General features: G+C 41.9%; 1 protein-coding gene across 2 annotated transcripts in view; it reads left to right on the top strand.

Moving 5' to 3' along the window:
* The first annotated feature begins 7,074 nt into the window (after positions 1–7,074).
* AMFR (autocrine motility factor receptor) overlaps positions 7,075–14,711 on the top strand; it is a 43,802-nt gene continuing 36,165 nt past the window's right edge. The window contains exon 1 of one of the 2 annotated variants that reach the window (XM_023246140.2): positions 7,075–7,526. In XM_023246140.2, coding sequence (XP_023101908.1) covers positions 7,272–7,526 — 255 coding nt within the window. In that variant the 5' untranslated portion in view covers positions 7,075–7,271. Of the gene's footprint in view, positions 7,527–7,790; positions 7,810–14,711 lie in introns of those variants that run through there. The other variant, XM_045045426.1, reaches the window with a different exon arrangement.

Below are 14,711 nucleotides of genomic sequence, written 5' to 3'. Positions count from 1 at the left end.
TAACTCCTGAAACAAAGCACTCTGAATTGTACTACAGCAGAGCTCCCAGTATATTACTGACTTGTACATTTTATACTGATACGTTCAGACCTTTGTTCGCAAGCAACAGACCTTAAACATACAAGGAGTCATTAAAATTGGCTAGCTTAGGGAAACTTGTGGGAATTGGTATAAAAAGAGACCCATTGAGAGCTGATTGAGATGTTTTTCCTTCACATAATGGAGGTATTAATTATTTGTATTGTGACATTCTTAGTCGTGGTAAAATAGTGGTCTGTAAAGGAAGTTTCTAAAAGTGGGTCTGTTAGGTTTTGAGCTCTTTGGATTGCAAAGTTAGTCATTTCAGTTTATATCCATAGAAACGAAAATTTGGTTTTAGCAAGTGACATAAGCCTTTTCAAAAATATTTTGGAATAATTTGAATCAACTGAAATATAAGGACAGGATAGGGGATAGATTTTATCAGCCTAAGAGAAAAATACCAAATTTTAAAAGCTCTTTAAAATAACACTACTAAATTAGGATCAAATTTTGGGGAATAAAAAAAGACTCCTAGGGCAAAGGAGTTTGTTGGCTGTGTCATAGCTTAATGGCCAAAGTATTTTGTGTATATGCCTTGTAGCACACTTGTTGATGGTAGGTCTGGTGAAAAGGAAATCTTGTAAGATGCAACTACTTAAGACAGATTGCTATAGTTTTTAAGAGATACACAGAAATGAACTATTGATTAGTTCTTATATCTTTATTGTAGTGATCACAGGCTTTTTCTCCTGAACATAGGGTGATTTGAAAGGTACATTGCATACTCTTCCCTATTTAGACTTGAAAAAATTAGACCAAGAGCAATTATATTAGTAAAGGTTCAATTTTATTTAGTTGAGGTCCCATCAAACCATCACAAGGTTATGTGTCAAGTAGTGATTGTGACCATGCTTTGTAGTAGGTGAGCACCACCAGGCTTTAGGACCAAAAATGATTAGTGATTTTTTTGTTTGTTTGTTTTGAAAAAGCCACTAATTCTGTGGATAGTCATCTCCCTCAAGGGCTAACAGTCCCACTCCTCTGGTTTACATTAATATGTTCATAACTTACTATAATTTTCCTGGTGAGCTCACTGATTAGCTGAGCCCTGTCAAGATTGGGGAAGGCAAAGATGGAGACAGCTTAATCCAGTCCACCTTCTTGGTTGCTTCTGGCATCCAAGTGAAAGGCTACAGTAACCACATTTCAGATGTGCTAGGCTAGTATTTGTCATTTGGGGATGGTGGAAGGAGGTGGGTTCGTGTGGTTTATAAAATGCTGTATAAGTTGAAGAGATCTAATATGAAGGTTCTCATGTCCTTTGTAACATAGGCTTTGACCTAGAAATTCTTGATCACTACTTCACAGTGTAAGTACTTGAGTCCATCATTTATATGTTGGGGCCGAGGTAAGAAACACCTTTGATTTCAGCTGTCTGGGTTACTAACCTTAGAATGTAAAAAGATCTGGTTTGGGATGTAAAACTGACAACACACAAACACAAATGTTTTAAACTGTCTTTGAACTGGTCAGTTACGGTTGTACCTCAATACTCTGGTGTTTTAGGTTTCCTGATGGAAATAGTAGAACTAGGAAATTGAAATCTGATGTATTCCTACACATTAAAAGAGGGTACATAGGCATTGCTTAACGCTAAGCTCTTTTAATGTAAGTTCTTAACACACCTCTGCAAAAACTAACAGTCTTAAAATTGTGCATTCTGATTCTCTACATATTAAACACGGAATAATTTTAAAATGAGCTCTTGAACCGATTTTGTATTTTTGAATGCCTTCTTTGTTTCAGGTTTGTTTATAGATGAGAGTCCTCTTTTGCATTGTAGGAGTACAATATATGTTGTGTTATTTTTTCAGAGTAATCCAAGTAGTGCATATTGTATATAAATCTGCTAAATGGCACTCGAAAATATTCAATAGCTTGGAGGAAAAACTAGAAGTTTTACTCAGATGTTTTCAGTCATATTTAGAATTGACATCCCTTTGAAGAAAAGTGACATTTTTTTAAGTGATGAAGACTATTGTGGTTTTTTAATAAGTAGATAATACTTAAAATGGCATTATAATTCTCTTAATGAATTTATACTTTATAACATGAGATCTGGAAGATTTTTTATTTTTTATCATCTTCGCTTATATGGTTCAGTTATTATTTTGTTTTTTTACGGGTTCCATTAAATTAGCATGTATTTAGATAAAACATAGTCAAATTCGTCAGTCTTTCTTCATGCTTAATTAGAAGAGAGGTAGGTAGAGGTCCTCTAAATTCAACAGACCAGCAAGCATTAGCAGCTTAAAAATTCCCCTTCTTAAATGATGTGACTCTTATGCTTGCGGTTTTTAATGACTTTATTTTTGAGTACTTGCTCAGTCACTTGAGGTGAAATGCCTAGATTAGCTTTTTCCACGTTGGAGTTTCTCAAACTTAATGTTTTTACTGGTTCTTAGTGTTCAGGACAGTACCTCCTGGTCACTACGACTATTTGAGACAGTGTGCAGTTTTGTATGCAGCTTCGCCAGAGAAGCTTTAGTGGGTTTTCATTCTACTACAAGTCTGCTTCCCTAGCAAAAGTTTGATTTCCTATGATTGTTCCACTTGCTTTGCATCACTTATTATTTGGGTTAAACTGACTCATTTAAAGTAGTTTGCCTTTGTTGTTTAGATAGATGATGAAAAACAGTACTATAATTTGAGCCATAGGAGACATTTTAATATTAGCTCGTATTTATCAAGCTTGTTTTTGTGAAAACAAAACAAAAAAATGGACTAAAACCTAAGTGAGTCTAGATGTAGCCAGTTTAGGTGTAATTTGTATTTTAGTGATAGATTGTACATAGAACTAGACAAAAATGGGGAAAATGTATTACGTCCTCTGTTGAGGGAGAGATCAGTGCACTTAAACACTGAAAAACTTTTGGTTACTGTGTTTACATCATAGTGTACAAGCATTGTTTATGGTTTGGCTTTGAGAATTTTTATGGCATTACACTTACAGAAAATGTATAAAAGAAACTGTTCGAAGTTTTGGTTATATTTTTATATTTGTAAAGTAAAAGTTGGATTAAAATGGTCACTGTTCTTTTTAAATTTTATTTTATTGTCATTTCAATTAAAAAAATAAAACAATGACTCTGTGTGTGGCTACTAACCTTAGTTTGCAATTAGAAATCCTGCATGCTGCTTTTTCAGTGTCCTTGGCTGGGGGCCATTAGGTAAGAGACAACTTGGCAGAATAGCAAGGGCCTGAAGAACTGGGACATTGATATTGCTCTCTCCTGGCACTCTTCCATTGTGTGTTAGCCGTGGTCTTAGGCAGATCTAGTTTCCTGCATTGTGAAGGGGGACACTGGATTTAGAACCTGAACCCTGGGATTTAGAAGTTGTCCCATAATTTTGTTAAGTGTGTTGTTGTATTGTTGGCGACTCAGTTTTCTCACCTATAAAGAGAGTGTTGGTTCCGTTAAGTCTTTTTTTCAGACACCAGGCTTTCTGCTTATGTAATACTGTGTAATGTAATTTCAGCATCTTAAATAGCAACAGCGTGCCCAAAAGATGGGAACAGGTGTGTAATAAAACCACAGCCGTAAGATTTTATATCTGAACAAAAGTTGAATAAAACCTGATAAAGTTACTGTAAGACTTTTCTGAAAATTTTACTGCTTGTGTATTTTATGGCAGGTACCAAAAAGCTGCGAAAAATTATGAAAGAAAAGCCCCAAATTGAAATATGTCCATTAACTTCTTAACCTACAACTTGAGTTGGTTATTTTTCTCCCTCTGCTAGATTTAGTAGAGGGACACATTGGTCTCGCTAATGAAACACCAGAATTCTGTGGGAGGATACTTAAGGCTACTGGATTAGATAATGAAATTCAGTTTCTAGGATGTTGAGAATCTTCAACAACAACAAAACTACTCAGCCTTTCTCACAGTACAGTGAAATCAAATGAAGTCACGAATGTGAAAGGATTTCAGATATTTAAAAAGAGTAAATACCAATAATGTATCTAGGTGTGAATCTTAATTCACACAAACTCTGGTTTGTCTGAAGTGATACTTTTAAAAAAATTTCTTTTAACTCAAGCTAAATCACAGTTACCATCTTATGAAGAAGGCAGAAAATTCAGTCTTTTAGTCATTATTGGGAGACTTTGGGGCCCAAAGTCTCAGAAGAATCCAGAAAGCATAAATGGTACTCTGAAATGAGGGTGGGGGTGCAGAGAGCTCTAGATTCCCTCATGGACTCTACAGATACTTTTGTCTAAGCTGGACCAGCTCTTTAAGGTCTGGTGTGGTTGACTTCCTGCCACATTCGGGCCTGAGGACTTAACTGATAAAGGTAGTCCCTGTACCTATGTTCAGTCTTGCTGGGCACACTAAGTATTTATTGCTCTGTGTTTTGCCTTCTCCCCTGGTCCTCTCAGGGAGTAGGAGACAATGCAAAGAACCAGAAGTGTTGGTAGATTTTAGAAGGCGAGTTTTGACCTTGCTAAAAAATCCTTGAGAGAAGAATGTGCAAAAGCCTGGCTACCTTCTTGGAGTGGGAGAGCAAAAAAATGTTGGTAGAACAAATACTAATTATTCTAGTGAAGTATTCAGGCACAAACCTTTAACATTTTTTAAAATGCTGGGGCACCTGGGTGGCTCAGTTGGTTAAGCATCCAATTCTTGATTTTGGCTCAGGTCATGATCTCACAGTTCGTGAGTTTGAGCCCTTCATTGGGCTCTGTGCTGACAGTTCAGAGCCTGCTTGAGATTCTCTCTCTCCCTCTCTCTCTGCCCCTCCCTTGCTTGTGTGTGTGTGTGTGTGTGTGTGTGTGTGTGTGTGTGTGTGTGTGTGCGCGTGCGCGCGCATGTGTGCTCTCCCAATAAATAAAAAAATCTTTTAAAATGCAAATAAATTATTTCATATAGTTAGGTTAATCTCACCTATTGAGTCCTCAGGAAGTTCAAACTTAGACTATAATTTTTATGTAGTCAGAACTTTAAAAAGTTGCTATTCAGGGTTTTACAAAGTCATTTCAGAAAACAGGTCGTCTAAGGTTTAACACTTCGAAAGTAGTGGTTATCTCAATATAGTTCAAGGAAGAGTATAGCACTTTAGAATTCAGATGGTGGAATGTTGGTGGAATATATATATATATATATATATATATATATACACATATATACATACATATATGTGTATGTATATATATATATATATATATACATGTGTATGTATATATATATACATAGGCAGATCTATTAGCAACCCCCCTTATGGTGACCAGACAAGTTTGGTGTGTGGGATCTTATTACTGTATTTTGACTTGGATTGAATATAGATGGCCCAGTATTGTGATTTAAAAATCTTGGGAGCTCAAATATAGTAGAATGGTTACTTCCCTGGAAAATATCCTCATTTTTCAAAATAAAGCTTTCCTTTATTTTACCAATAAAGTTGAAAGCGGAGCATCTTAATCAAATGGCTATAGGTGGAAAACCAAAGGGAGCTGAAGCCTAAAATTCATATAGACTTCACATAGAAGAGTGTGTGTGGTGTAAGTAATTTCCCCATCCTCCCAAAAGCCAAATTGTGTTCCATCACAGGCCCTTTAATAGGATGTTTCTAACAATTCCAAAGTGGATGGTAATAACCTTGAGAGAACCTTGTATTCTAATTAATAACCTTAAAAAGAGACCTTGAACATGGTTTAGTCCTTTTCTTTTGAAAGTTTGTAAGATTTAACAAATATATACTGAGCACCTACTCTGGAGCAGGCCCAATTCTAGACCCTGGGGATATGCTGAGGAGTAAGACCCTCGAGCTAAACATTTTTTTGGTATAGCACTTTTTTTTTGGTCACTGCTTTATTAAAGTGTACAGTGAAATGAATTTTGGTATATTCAGAGTGGTGGAGTCATTGCAATTTTTAAAAATCCATATTTTTTTACCCCCCAATTCCCTCATCCCTGGCCTCCCCCTCCCCACCACACCCTATCCCACCCCTCCCAGCCAGCAACCATTCGCGTGTTTTCTGTTTCTATACATGTATTTGCGCATTCTGCATATTTCATATAAATGGACCCACAATGTGTGGCCTTTTGTGTGAGGCTTTTACTTACTAGCATGTTTTCAAGGTTCCTCCGTGCTGTAGCATGTATCATTACTTCACTCATTTTCATGGCTGAATAATAGTCCATTGTATGGATTATACCTTATTTATGCACCCATCGCTTGAGGAACATTAGCGTTCTTTCTACCCTTGGCTGTTGTGAATGATTCTGTTACCAACATTTGTGTACAATTTTTTGTGGAGTTAATGTTTTTCATTTCCCTTGGGTATGTACTTAGGAGTGGAATTGCTAGGTCAAATGGTTACTCGTGTTTAACTTTTTGAGGAACTAACAATTTTCCAAAGAAGCTGCATTATTTTATATTCCTATTTTACATTCCTGGTGTATGAGGGAACACGTTTTTATTTCCTGCTGAATTAAGTCCGTTGTAGATTCTGCTGGAGGCTACTAGTAAACAATAAAACCTTAAGATCACCTAACTGGCGATACATTTCAGTCTGTTGATTAATATTCTTTCCTTTAGGGTCTAGCCTCTCTTATTCCCTAAGCATCATCTCCTCTTTGGACCACGAGGGAAGCTGCTAGGCCCAGTGGGGTACTCATGGGTAACCCGCCTAAGCGGGACGGGGTAACTGTTAAGGAAACCCAGGGGCGAGTGTCCGGGTCCCCGCGCGCTGCGGACTCGCGACGCTGCCTGGGCTCGATCGCCCGCCGGCGCCGTCAGGCCCGCGTGAAGCTCCTGCTCTGCCGGCCAGGCGCCCTGTATGTCCGCGGGCCCGGCCCGGCTGGGGTGTCGGCGGATAGGAATGCTGGGTGCTGGGCCCCAGAGCCTGTGGCCCGGGCCTTCACCCGCTCGGCGACGGCGCGACTGCTGGGGGCGGGGGACGGAGGCCGCGCCCCCGCGCCCGTCCCGCCCGCGCCCCGCTGGGGGCGGCGGCCCGCCCCGAGCCCGCCGAGGCTCTTCCGCGCCGGCAGGGGCAGCAGCGGGAGCGGCGCGGGGCGGAGCGGCGCGAGCGGCCAGGAGCGGCCCGGCCCGGCCCGGCGCGGCGGCGGCGGCGGCGGCGGCGGCGGCTGCGGCGACGCCAGAGCCCGAGGGCACCGTTCGCGAGGCCGCCGCGGGAGCCCGGCCGCAGCGCGGGGAGGCCTGGGGCCTGGAGGCCGCCGCTGCCGCCATGCCGCTGCTCTTCCTGGAGCGCTTCCCTTGGCCCAGCCTCCGCACCTACACGGGCCTCAGCGGCCTGGCCTTGCTCGGCACCATCGTCAGCGCCTACCGCGCCCTCAGCCAGCCCGAGGCCGGGCCCGGGGAGCCCGAGTCGCCAACGGCCCCGGTGCAGACGGAGGCGGCCGCGCCCGCCCGGCCCAGCGCCGGCGGCCCCCGGGCCCGCGACGTGGCCCAGTACCTGCTCTCGGACAGCCTGTTCGTGTGGGTGAGCGAAGCTGCCCGGGCCGCCGCGGGGCGGGGGGGAGCGGGCGGGGGGAGGGGCGCCATGTCACCCATTATGTGCGGGGGGGGGGGCGTGGCTGGGCCGGGGTCGCCTCCCTGGGGCCCGGGGTGCGCGGCCTGGGGGGCGGGGCCCTCCCGCCAGCTTGCTGCCCTCCCGGAGGCTGAGGTGCTGAGGTGGCCCGGGGTGGGGGTGGGGGACGCGGAGAGATCAGCCCGCCCGAGAGCGGGGGCGACCCGACAGAGGCTTGAGGACGGGGCTCGTGGAGGTGCGGAGGGCGCGAGGGCGCGCGGTCCAGCCGGAGGAGGGGAAGGGGCGAGGTGCTGGGACGGGGGGAGTGACTGAGGGACCCCGGGACGGAAACTCGGAGCCCTCCAGCAGCCGGTTACCCCAGTGGGCCAGTGAATTGTGGAGGGAAGTTGAAAGGCTTTTCTGACTCGGTCGGCACGGAGTGTTGTTAGCGGGTTTCCAGTAAAGAGGAGGGGGCCGAGGCGAATCAGATGTTGGCTTTGGGACAGCTGTACGCATTTGGGTGTGCTGGGACATTTCTTTCAGGAGGGAGGCCGGCTCCCACAACTTTTCTCGTTGTGGCCATTTAGGATGTGATTGTCCTGTTTGGGTCAAACACACACATACAAACCGTGCTTCCTTTCCTGTTGCTTTTACCTGATGATTCGTGACGGTTTCCTTTGATGTGTGAGGGCAGTAAAACATTCGGAGTCAAGAGCAGGCTCATCGTTCTCACTCCGGATCTGTCCATTTAGTGATCCATGTTACAACAGGGTTTTCAGTTTGTCTGTCAATGCAAGATAAGCAGCACCTACGAGCCCCAAGTGCTGGTTTCGCTTGTTAGGACAGATAATTTCAGGCTGGGCAGATCAACAGTATTTTGACTAAAGAACTTCGCTTCCACCTTGGCCTTGAATGCCATGTATGTATACACACAGTGATCAGAAAAGTTGCTCCAGGATTTAAGTCTGTCACTTGGGTTTGCTGTGGTGTCTTGGGGCTTGTCTTCTGCAGTTCCCATCTGGGGTTAAGAGTAGGCTGTAAATGACTAAGATTAATATTCCAAGGATAGGGAATGATCTACAACTCATTTGTTATAATTAATCCCTCTGTGCTTCATCAGGAAGCAGTGGGATTTATGAACTCGGGGGGCTGTGGATTACGTCTCTTGGTCCTTCTGATGAAGAGATTAGTAGAAGGCAGTGAAGGGTGAAGTTTTCTTCTTTCACTGCTGTGTACCTTAGGTGGGTACTGTGTAAACAGTAGAGAAGAAGGGAGAAGAGAAAGAACTCAACTCCCGTCTCTCGTCTTATCTCAGATCTATTTTTTCGTTTGAGTTAGCAGGTAAACAACTTACATCGATGTCAAGAGTACTTCTGGCAAATGTCAAGATTACAATGCAGTCTTTGATATAAAAGACATAAATAAGAAGGAACCACTGTAGAATATAGCAGCTACTAGCATTGTTTAACGATTTTTTGCCCTCCAGGAGATTTTGTTTTTACAAAACCTGTGTTCAAATTCCAAGGTTAACACCTCTTCATTAAACATTGCATAAAGCCTGTTGATTTTCCCACAGAAATTATTCCTTTTACTAACATAGCCATTTTCCCCGATCTTTTTCATTAGAGGTCTTACCTAAAGCAGATTTATCATTCCTTCCTAATCTGATGATTTTTTTCCCCTTTTTCAGTTGATCTTCCTACTGTTCTTCTAACATCTTTACTCGTGGTTTTCACACTTTGATGCTGGTCTTCCTTGGTTTCTCAGACCCCCTATAAGTTTTCCTCCTCACCCATTGCATAGTAGCTGAGCGGGACTCACAGTCTTCAAAGGCCTGCTTCCTTGGCCTGACAGCATTGTTGAGTGAATATACGGTGGGGCCTTGGTCCTGCCCAAAGACATTCAGATTCAATTTTTTTTTTTTAATTTTTTTTTTCAACGTTTATTTATTTTTGGGACAGAGAGAGACAGAGCATGAACGGGGGAGGGGCAGAGAGAGAGGGAGACACAGAATCGGAAACAGGCTCCAGGCTCTGAGCCATCAGCCCAGAGCCCGACGCGGGGCTCGAACTCACGGACCGCGAGATCGTGACCTGGCTGAAGTCGGACGCTTAACCGACTGCGCCACCCAGGCGCCCCAGATTCAATTTTTTAAAAACCAAGCAAGACAAAACAAAAACTGATCTTTCTGCCAGTTTGCAAATCCTGTTAGCTGCTGTTTGGCTTATTGGAATCTCTAAAACTTCTCTTTGTGAGCACCATTTAAATCAATATAGGTCTGATAGCATCTCAGGGCGTTTTTGATTAACAAACTCAGCTCAAAACCTTTCAGTGGTACCATTTTTGGGCACTCTGGAAGGCATAGCTGTGAACCCTTTCCCCCTTCCCTCAAAGCAATCCGTATATAAATAAAGCAAAATTTGATGAGTGATAGTAGATATATAAAGAAGATACGGCAGAGTCTGGGGGAAGGAGAAAGTGATGCCTAGGGGAAGGATGAGTGGAAGATGGTGTTTGAACCCAGCCTCGGGAGGTGAGAAGGATCTGAGCAAGTAGCGGTGTGTGTTCCAAGTAGAGAAAAGAGCCCGTGAAGCTCAGACAGCATATGAAAGGTAGTGCGCGGCCTATGCAGAGCAGCCCATAAACTGGGCTCTTAAATTAAAACTCCGTTGGGTCTTATGATTAAGAGTGAGTTTGGGAAAGTAAAGGGGACACCCAGGAGTCACAGGAGGTGGGCGAAGTGACCAACCCCTCTAAAGTTTAAACATGTATTTCTCAAAGTGTGGACCTGTGGGCCTCTGGCAACCTGGTACTTGTGAGATACAGTTTCTCAGATTCTCTCTAGGGATTGATTCAGGGGGAAGGGCAGAACCTTGGAGTCTTCATTTTGATTAATGTTCCAGGTGATTTTAGGCACACTAATGGTTGAGAAATGGATTAGGGAGAATAGGATGTGGGGTCAAGGTCAGATTATATAAACCTTGACAGCTCTGTTAAGGAGTATGGACATTATTTTGTGGGGCATAGGGTTTAAGTGGGGGCGGAGGGAAGGAGGGGCTGGCATGATGAGGTGATTTTCTCAGGAGCGACCTGTGGCAGCAGTGGTGAGGACCAAGTCATGTAGAATGGGAAGAGGCCAGGAGATGGCCTCCCCCAAGGGGGATATCTCCAGGCGGCCCTCCGGGGTGAGCATAACTGTTTCGAGGGGAGGCTCCAGGGTTCTTACAAATCTGGCAAATCCTAGGGATGATGGGATCACTTGTTTCCGCATGTCTTTCTAGAACTTTCGTTCTAAAGTTTCATTTGAGATTAGGTTTCACTATTTATTTATTTCTAGGCTTATTTTACACTTTTCAGATGTCACTTCCCTTATTGATCCATTCTGTTATTGTTTTGAATTGTACAGGTGTTTTTGGCTTTTCCCCTTCTTTATTCTTGTTATTTTCATTGTATCTCCTTCCTGTTTTTTTTTTTTTTCTTTTTTACAGATCTGCTTCTAAAATTATAAGAGCAGGACATGGTAGAATGGAGAAATGGAAATACAAAATAAGTGTTAAAGTTCTGACTTAGTTGTATGCAAATCAAATAATTTAAATAAAAGTCTCTAGGGGAAAAAAAATCACCAAAAAAACGAAAATGGAGAAAAGTGACCAGACCGCTATGATCAGGGATGGGGAAACTCCAGTGGCCTATTTGGCCTGGCCCATTTTCTACAAGTCTATTAGCTAATGATGATTTTTATATTTTTGTTTTATTTATTTATTTATTTATTTTAGTTTTTATTTGTTTTTGAGAGAGAGGAAGAGAGAGTGGGGGAGCACGTGGGAGGGACAGAGAGAGGAAGACAGAGAATCCCAGGCAGGCCTTGTGTAGGTAGTTGCAGAGCCCGATGCAGGGCTCCACCTCATGAACCATGAGATCATGAGCTGAGCTGAAATCAAGAGCCAGTTGCTTAACCGACAGAGCCACCTAGGTGCCCCTGATGGTTTTTATATTTTTTTAAGTTTTTTTTTTTTTTTTTTTGGAGGGGAAGAGTATGTGACAGAGAGCATGTGGCCTACCAAGCCTAAAATATTTATTGTCTGATAGCCCATTAGAGAGAAAGTTGCTGACTCCTGCTTTAAAGAGTTCATCTTCATATAATTATGAAACTCCAGAACTGAAAGTAATGTATTAGGTTTGAGTGTTTATGAGTTGAATATTCCAAAGAAGTTTGGAGAAAAATGTTAGCTTTAGAAATGTTGGGGCAGCTAGAGAGAAAGATTACACTTCTAAACAAGAGGATATAAGCCTAGATAAACAACTTAGAAATATAGAAAAGATCCTCAGGGTGAGGAGGAGAGAGATGATTTGATTGCTTGATACGTGCATGATGAGTATAAATAAACTCACTTATTTCCCCGACATTGTGAAAAGAAGAACATGATCATCCGTGTAATAAAGGGGGAGTATGCATCTTTGCATTTTGTCGAGTTTTATACTGGTCACGGAGAACCTTCAGAGAGAGAACATATTCCACTTGTCCTTATAGAGAAGAGACAGACAAATGGTGTGTGGGGGTGGTGGTTAGTACTGGTGTTAAGTAGGAGACTAAGAAATACCATATTGATCCTGGCCTGGAGACTGTTCCTGGTAGCTTAACTACATTTTATCACAAGCTTATAAATAACACCCCATTGGTGGCCAGCATTTTATAGGATCAAAAATACCTCCAGAATTACACAGTGATAAACATGGCTAATCTGTTTGTTATTGCTTGCTTCTCTTTTCCTCTCAGGGCACACTGTCTCGTAATTTCGTTTCTGTTGTTCTCAAGTAGCATAGCAGAACCACTGTGGGAGGGGAATTTTCTTATGGGGCCTTAAGAGGAATTACGTTAAGCCTGATTAAATAGGTGTTCCTCGGGTCACTACTGCCTTGACATTTTCTGTCGTAGACTGCTCAGGAACACACAAAACTTATTTTGTGTAGACCAGATACAAAATAAAGAAGTTTGGTGAGGACTTAAAGAATATTATTTAAAGTTTTTACATTGCTGTAGATAAGAGAAACATTTCTGAAGCATTTTAATATAGTAGAAATACCCATGTAACAAGATAATTGAGGCCACCCCATTTGCTCAGTCTCCCATCATATGATGAGAAAAATAAATGTGGAATTTCAGAACTGGTCAGAAAGTTTAATAGACTCTAAACTTTAGAAAAATCAATTAAAAAAATAATATATGATCATGGTACAGAAGTCAAAAGGTACACAAGTGATGTACAGTGAAAAGTAAATCTTCTGCTTCCCTTTCCCAGAAGCGGCCATTACCACTTTCTTGTAATTAGTGCTAGTGTTAAGTAGAGGATCGAGAAACACCCAGGTGATTAAGTCCTTGGCACATTGCACATCTACAGTTATACAAGTGCGTATGCGTGTCTGTATGCACATGCTTTCTCTTTTGCATACAGGCAAGCATATAATAGTTTTTCTACATCTTGCTTTTTTCTCAGTAAGCAAGTGATCTTGAAGGTTCCATACAGTACCCGTAAATAAAAAGCTGCTGAGCCAGTTTTCCTGGCTTCATTGTATTCCACCAAATGCCTCTTTCAGTTTATTGAACTTGTCTCTCTGATGGACATTTAATTGTGTTCCATTTTTCTGCTGTCAGTCAACAGTGCTCCAGTGAACCCTTTATCCTTACAGTCAAGTTTGGATTCTGCCTGCAAGGAAAAACTAGCTAGCTGCACAGAACAAATAAAATGAAGTTAGTACTTTTACTGTGGTCTGTGTGGATAAAGGGGGTCAGACTGGGCTTGCTAGAGGTGAGCCTCGTTTTGATTATTGGAGGTGAGAAGGTTTGTCCTGGTTCTGTGGATTTACATCTGGGCTAAAGTGTTTCTGTAAGAATATTGCTGGTGACCTAATGGGAGCTGATTTGGGATTTGCTTTAATGTATTGATTTAATTTTTTAGAATGCCATACTTTATTTTAGTTAGAAAATACCACTTATCCCCAATAGAAAGAAATTGCCATTTCTTTATCTTTGTCTCCTATTCAGAGGCCCAGGAACAAATGATTTTATACAGTGTGCAGTTTAGCAAATGCTCACACATAGAAGCATGGTAAAAAAAATTTTTTTGTGTGCAGGTGATTTTTTTTAAATTGAAGTATAGTTGGTGGGATTTGCTTTTAAGTGGAGAATGCTACAATTAGGTTGCTTTCTGTATTTGCACATTTTCGAGGCTTTGTCAATTTTATTTTTTTTATTGTTTTTTTTTTAATGTTTATTATTTACTTTTGAGAGAGGTAGAGAGACAGAGTGCAAGCAGGGGAGGGGCAGACAGAGAAGGAGACACAAAATCCAAAGCAGGCTCCAGGCTCTGAGCTGTCAGCACAGAGCCCGACACAGGGCTCGAACCCACGAACCGTGAGATCATGACCTGAGCCACCTAGGCGCCCCAAGGCTTAATCAGTTTTAAAGTTGAGAATTTATTATATATTAAGTAATTTTTCTATAAATAGACAAAGAATAAATAGTTACTAATAATTGTTAAGGTGTTTTTAAAAATACTTCATTCATCATCTTAAAATAATTTTTAGTTGCTTCCAATTCTGTGTAGCCTGGCTTTCATATAAAGGTCACAGAAGATTAGCTCTTTCTTTTTACATAAATTCCCTTTCTAATATCAGTGTATTTTCTCAAGCCTTTTTTCCTTTTTACCCTGGCTAATTTTTAAATCTTCCATTGAAATTTAAGTAAGACATGATTATCTATGAGTGATGGGATTATGACAGACTCATTTTTTTAAAAAAATGATGCTAATTTTTTGAACTGTATTTTTGAACCTGAAGAAATGTAACAGAAATAGTAAATAATACTTTATTTTTTGTTTTGCAACCCAAGATGTGCTAGAGTGTGCTTTTGGATAGAGCAATGATTACGGGGCCCTCAATTTACTTTCTTCTCCTGCACCGATGGCTCTCCCTGCAGCCTGCTTGGTGTGTTAGATGCTTACCAAGTTCTGTGTCCTGCAGATTCTAAAAGCTCTTTTAATGCGGGGTGCAGAGCTCCCTCATTTCTCTTAACGTCCCACGTGCCTTGAACAAGTAGGTGCTAAATGTGCGGAGTCATTTCTTTATTTGCTATGCTCACCTGCAAAACCAGCAAGAATT

This window comes from Felis catus, chromosome E2 (genome assembly GCF_018350175.1).
Source record: "Felis catus isolate Fca126 chromosome E2, F.catus_Fca126_mat1.0, whole genome shotgun sequence".
NCBI lineage: Eukaryota > Metazoa > Chordata > Mammalia > Carnivora > Felidae > Felis > Felis catus.
This window is presented reverse-complemented; position numbering and strand designations above follow the sequence as displayed.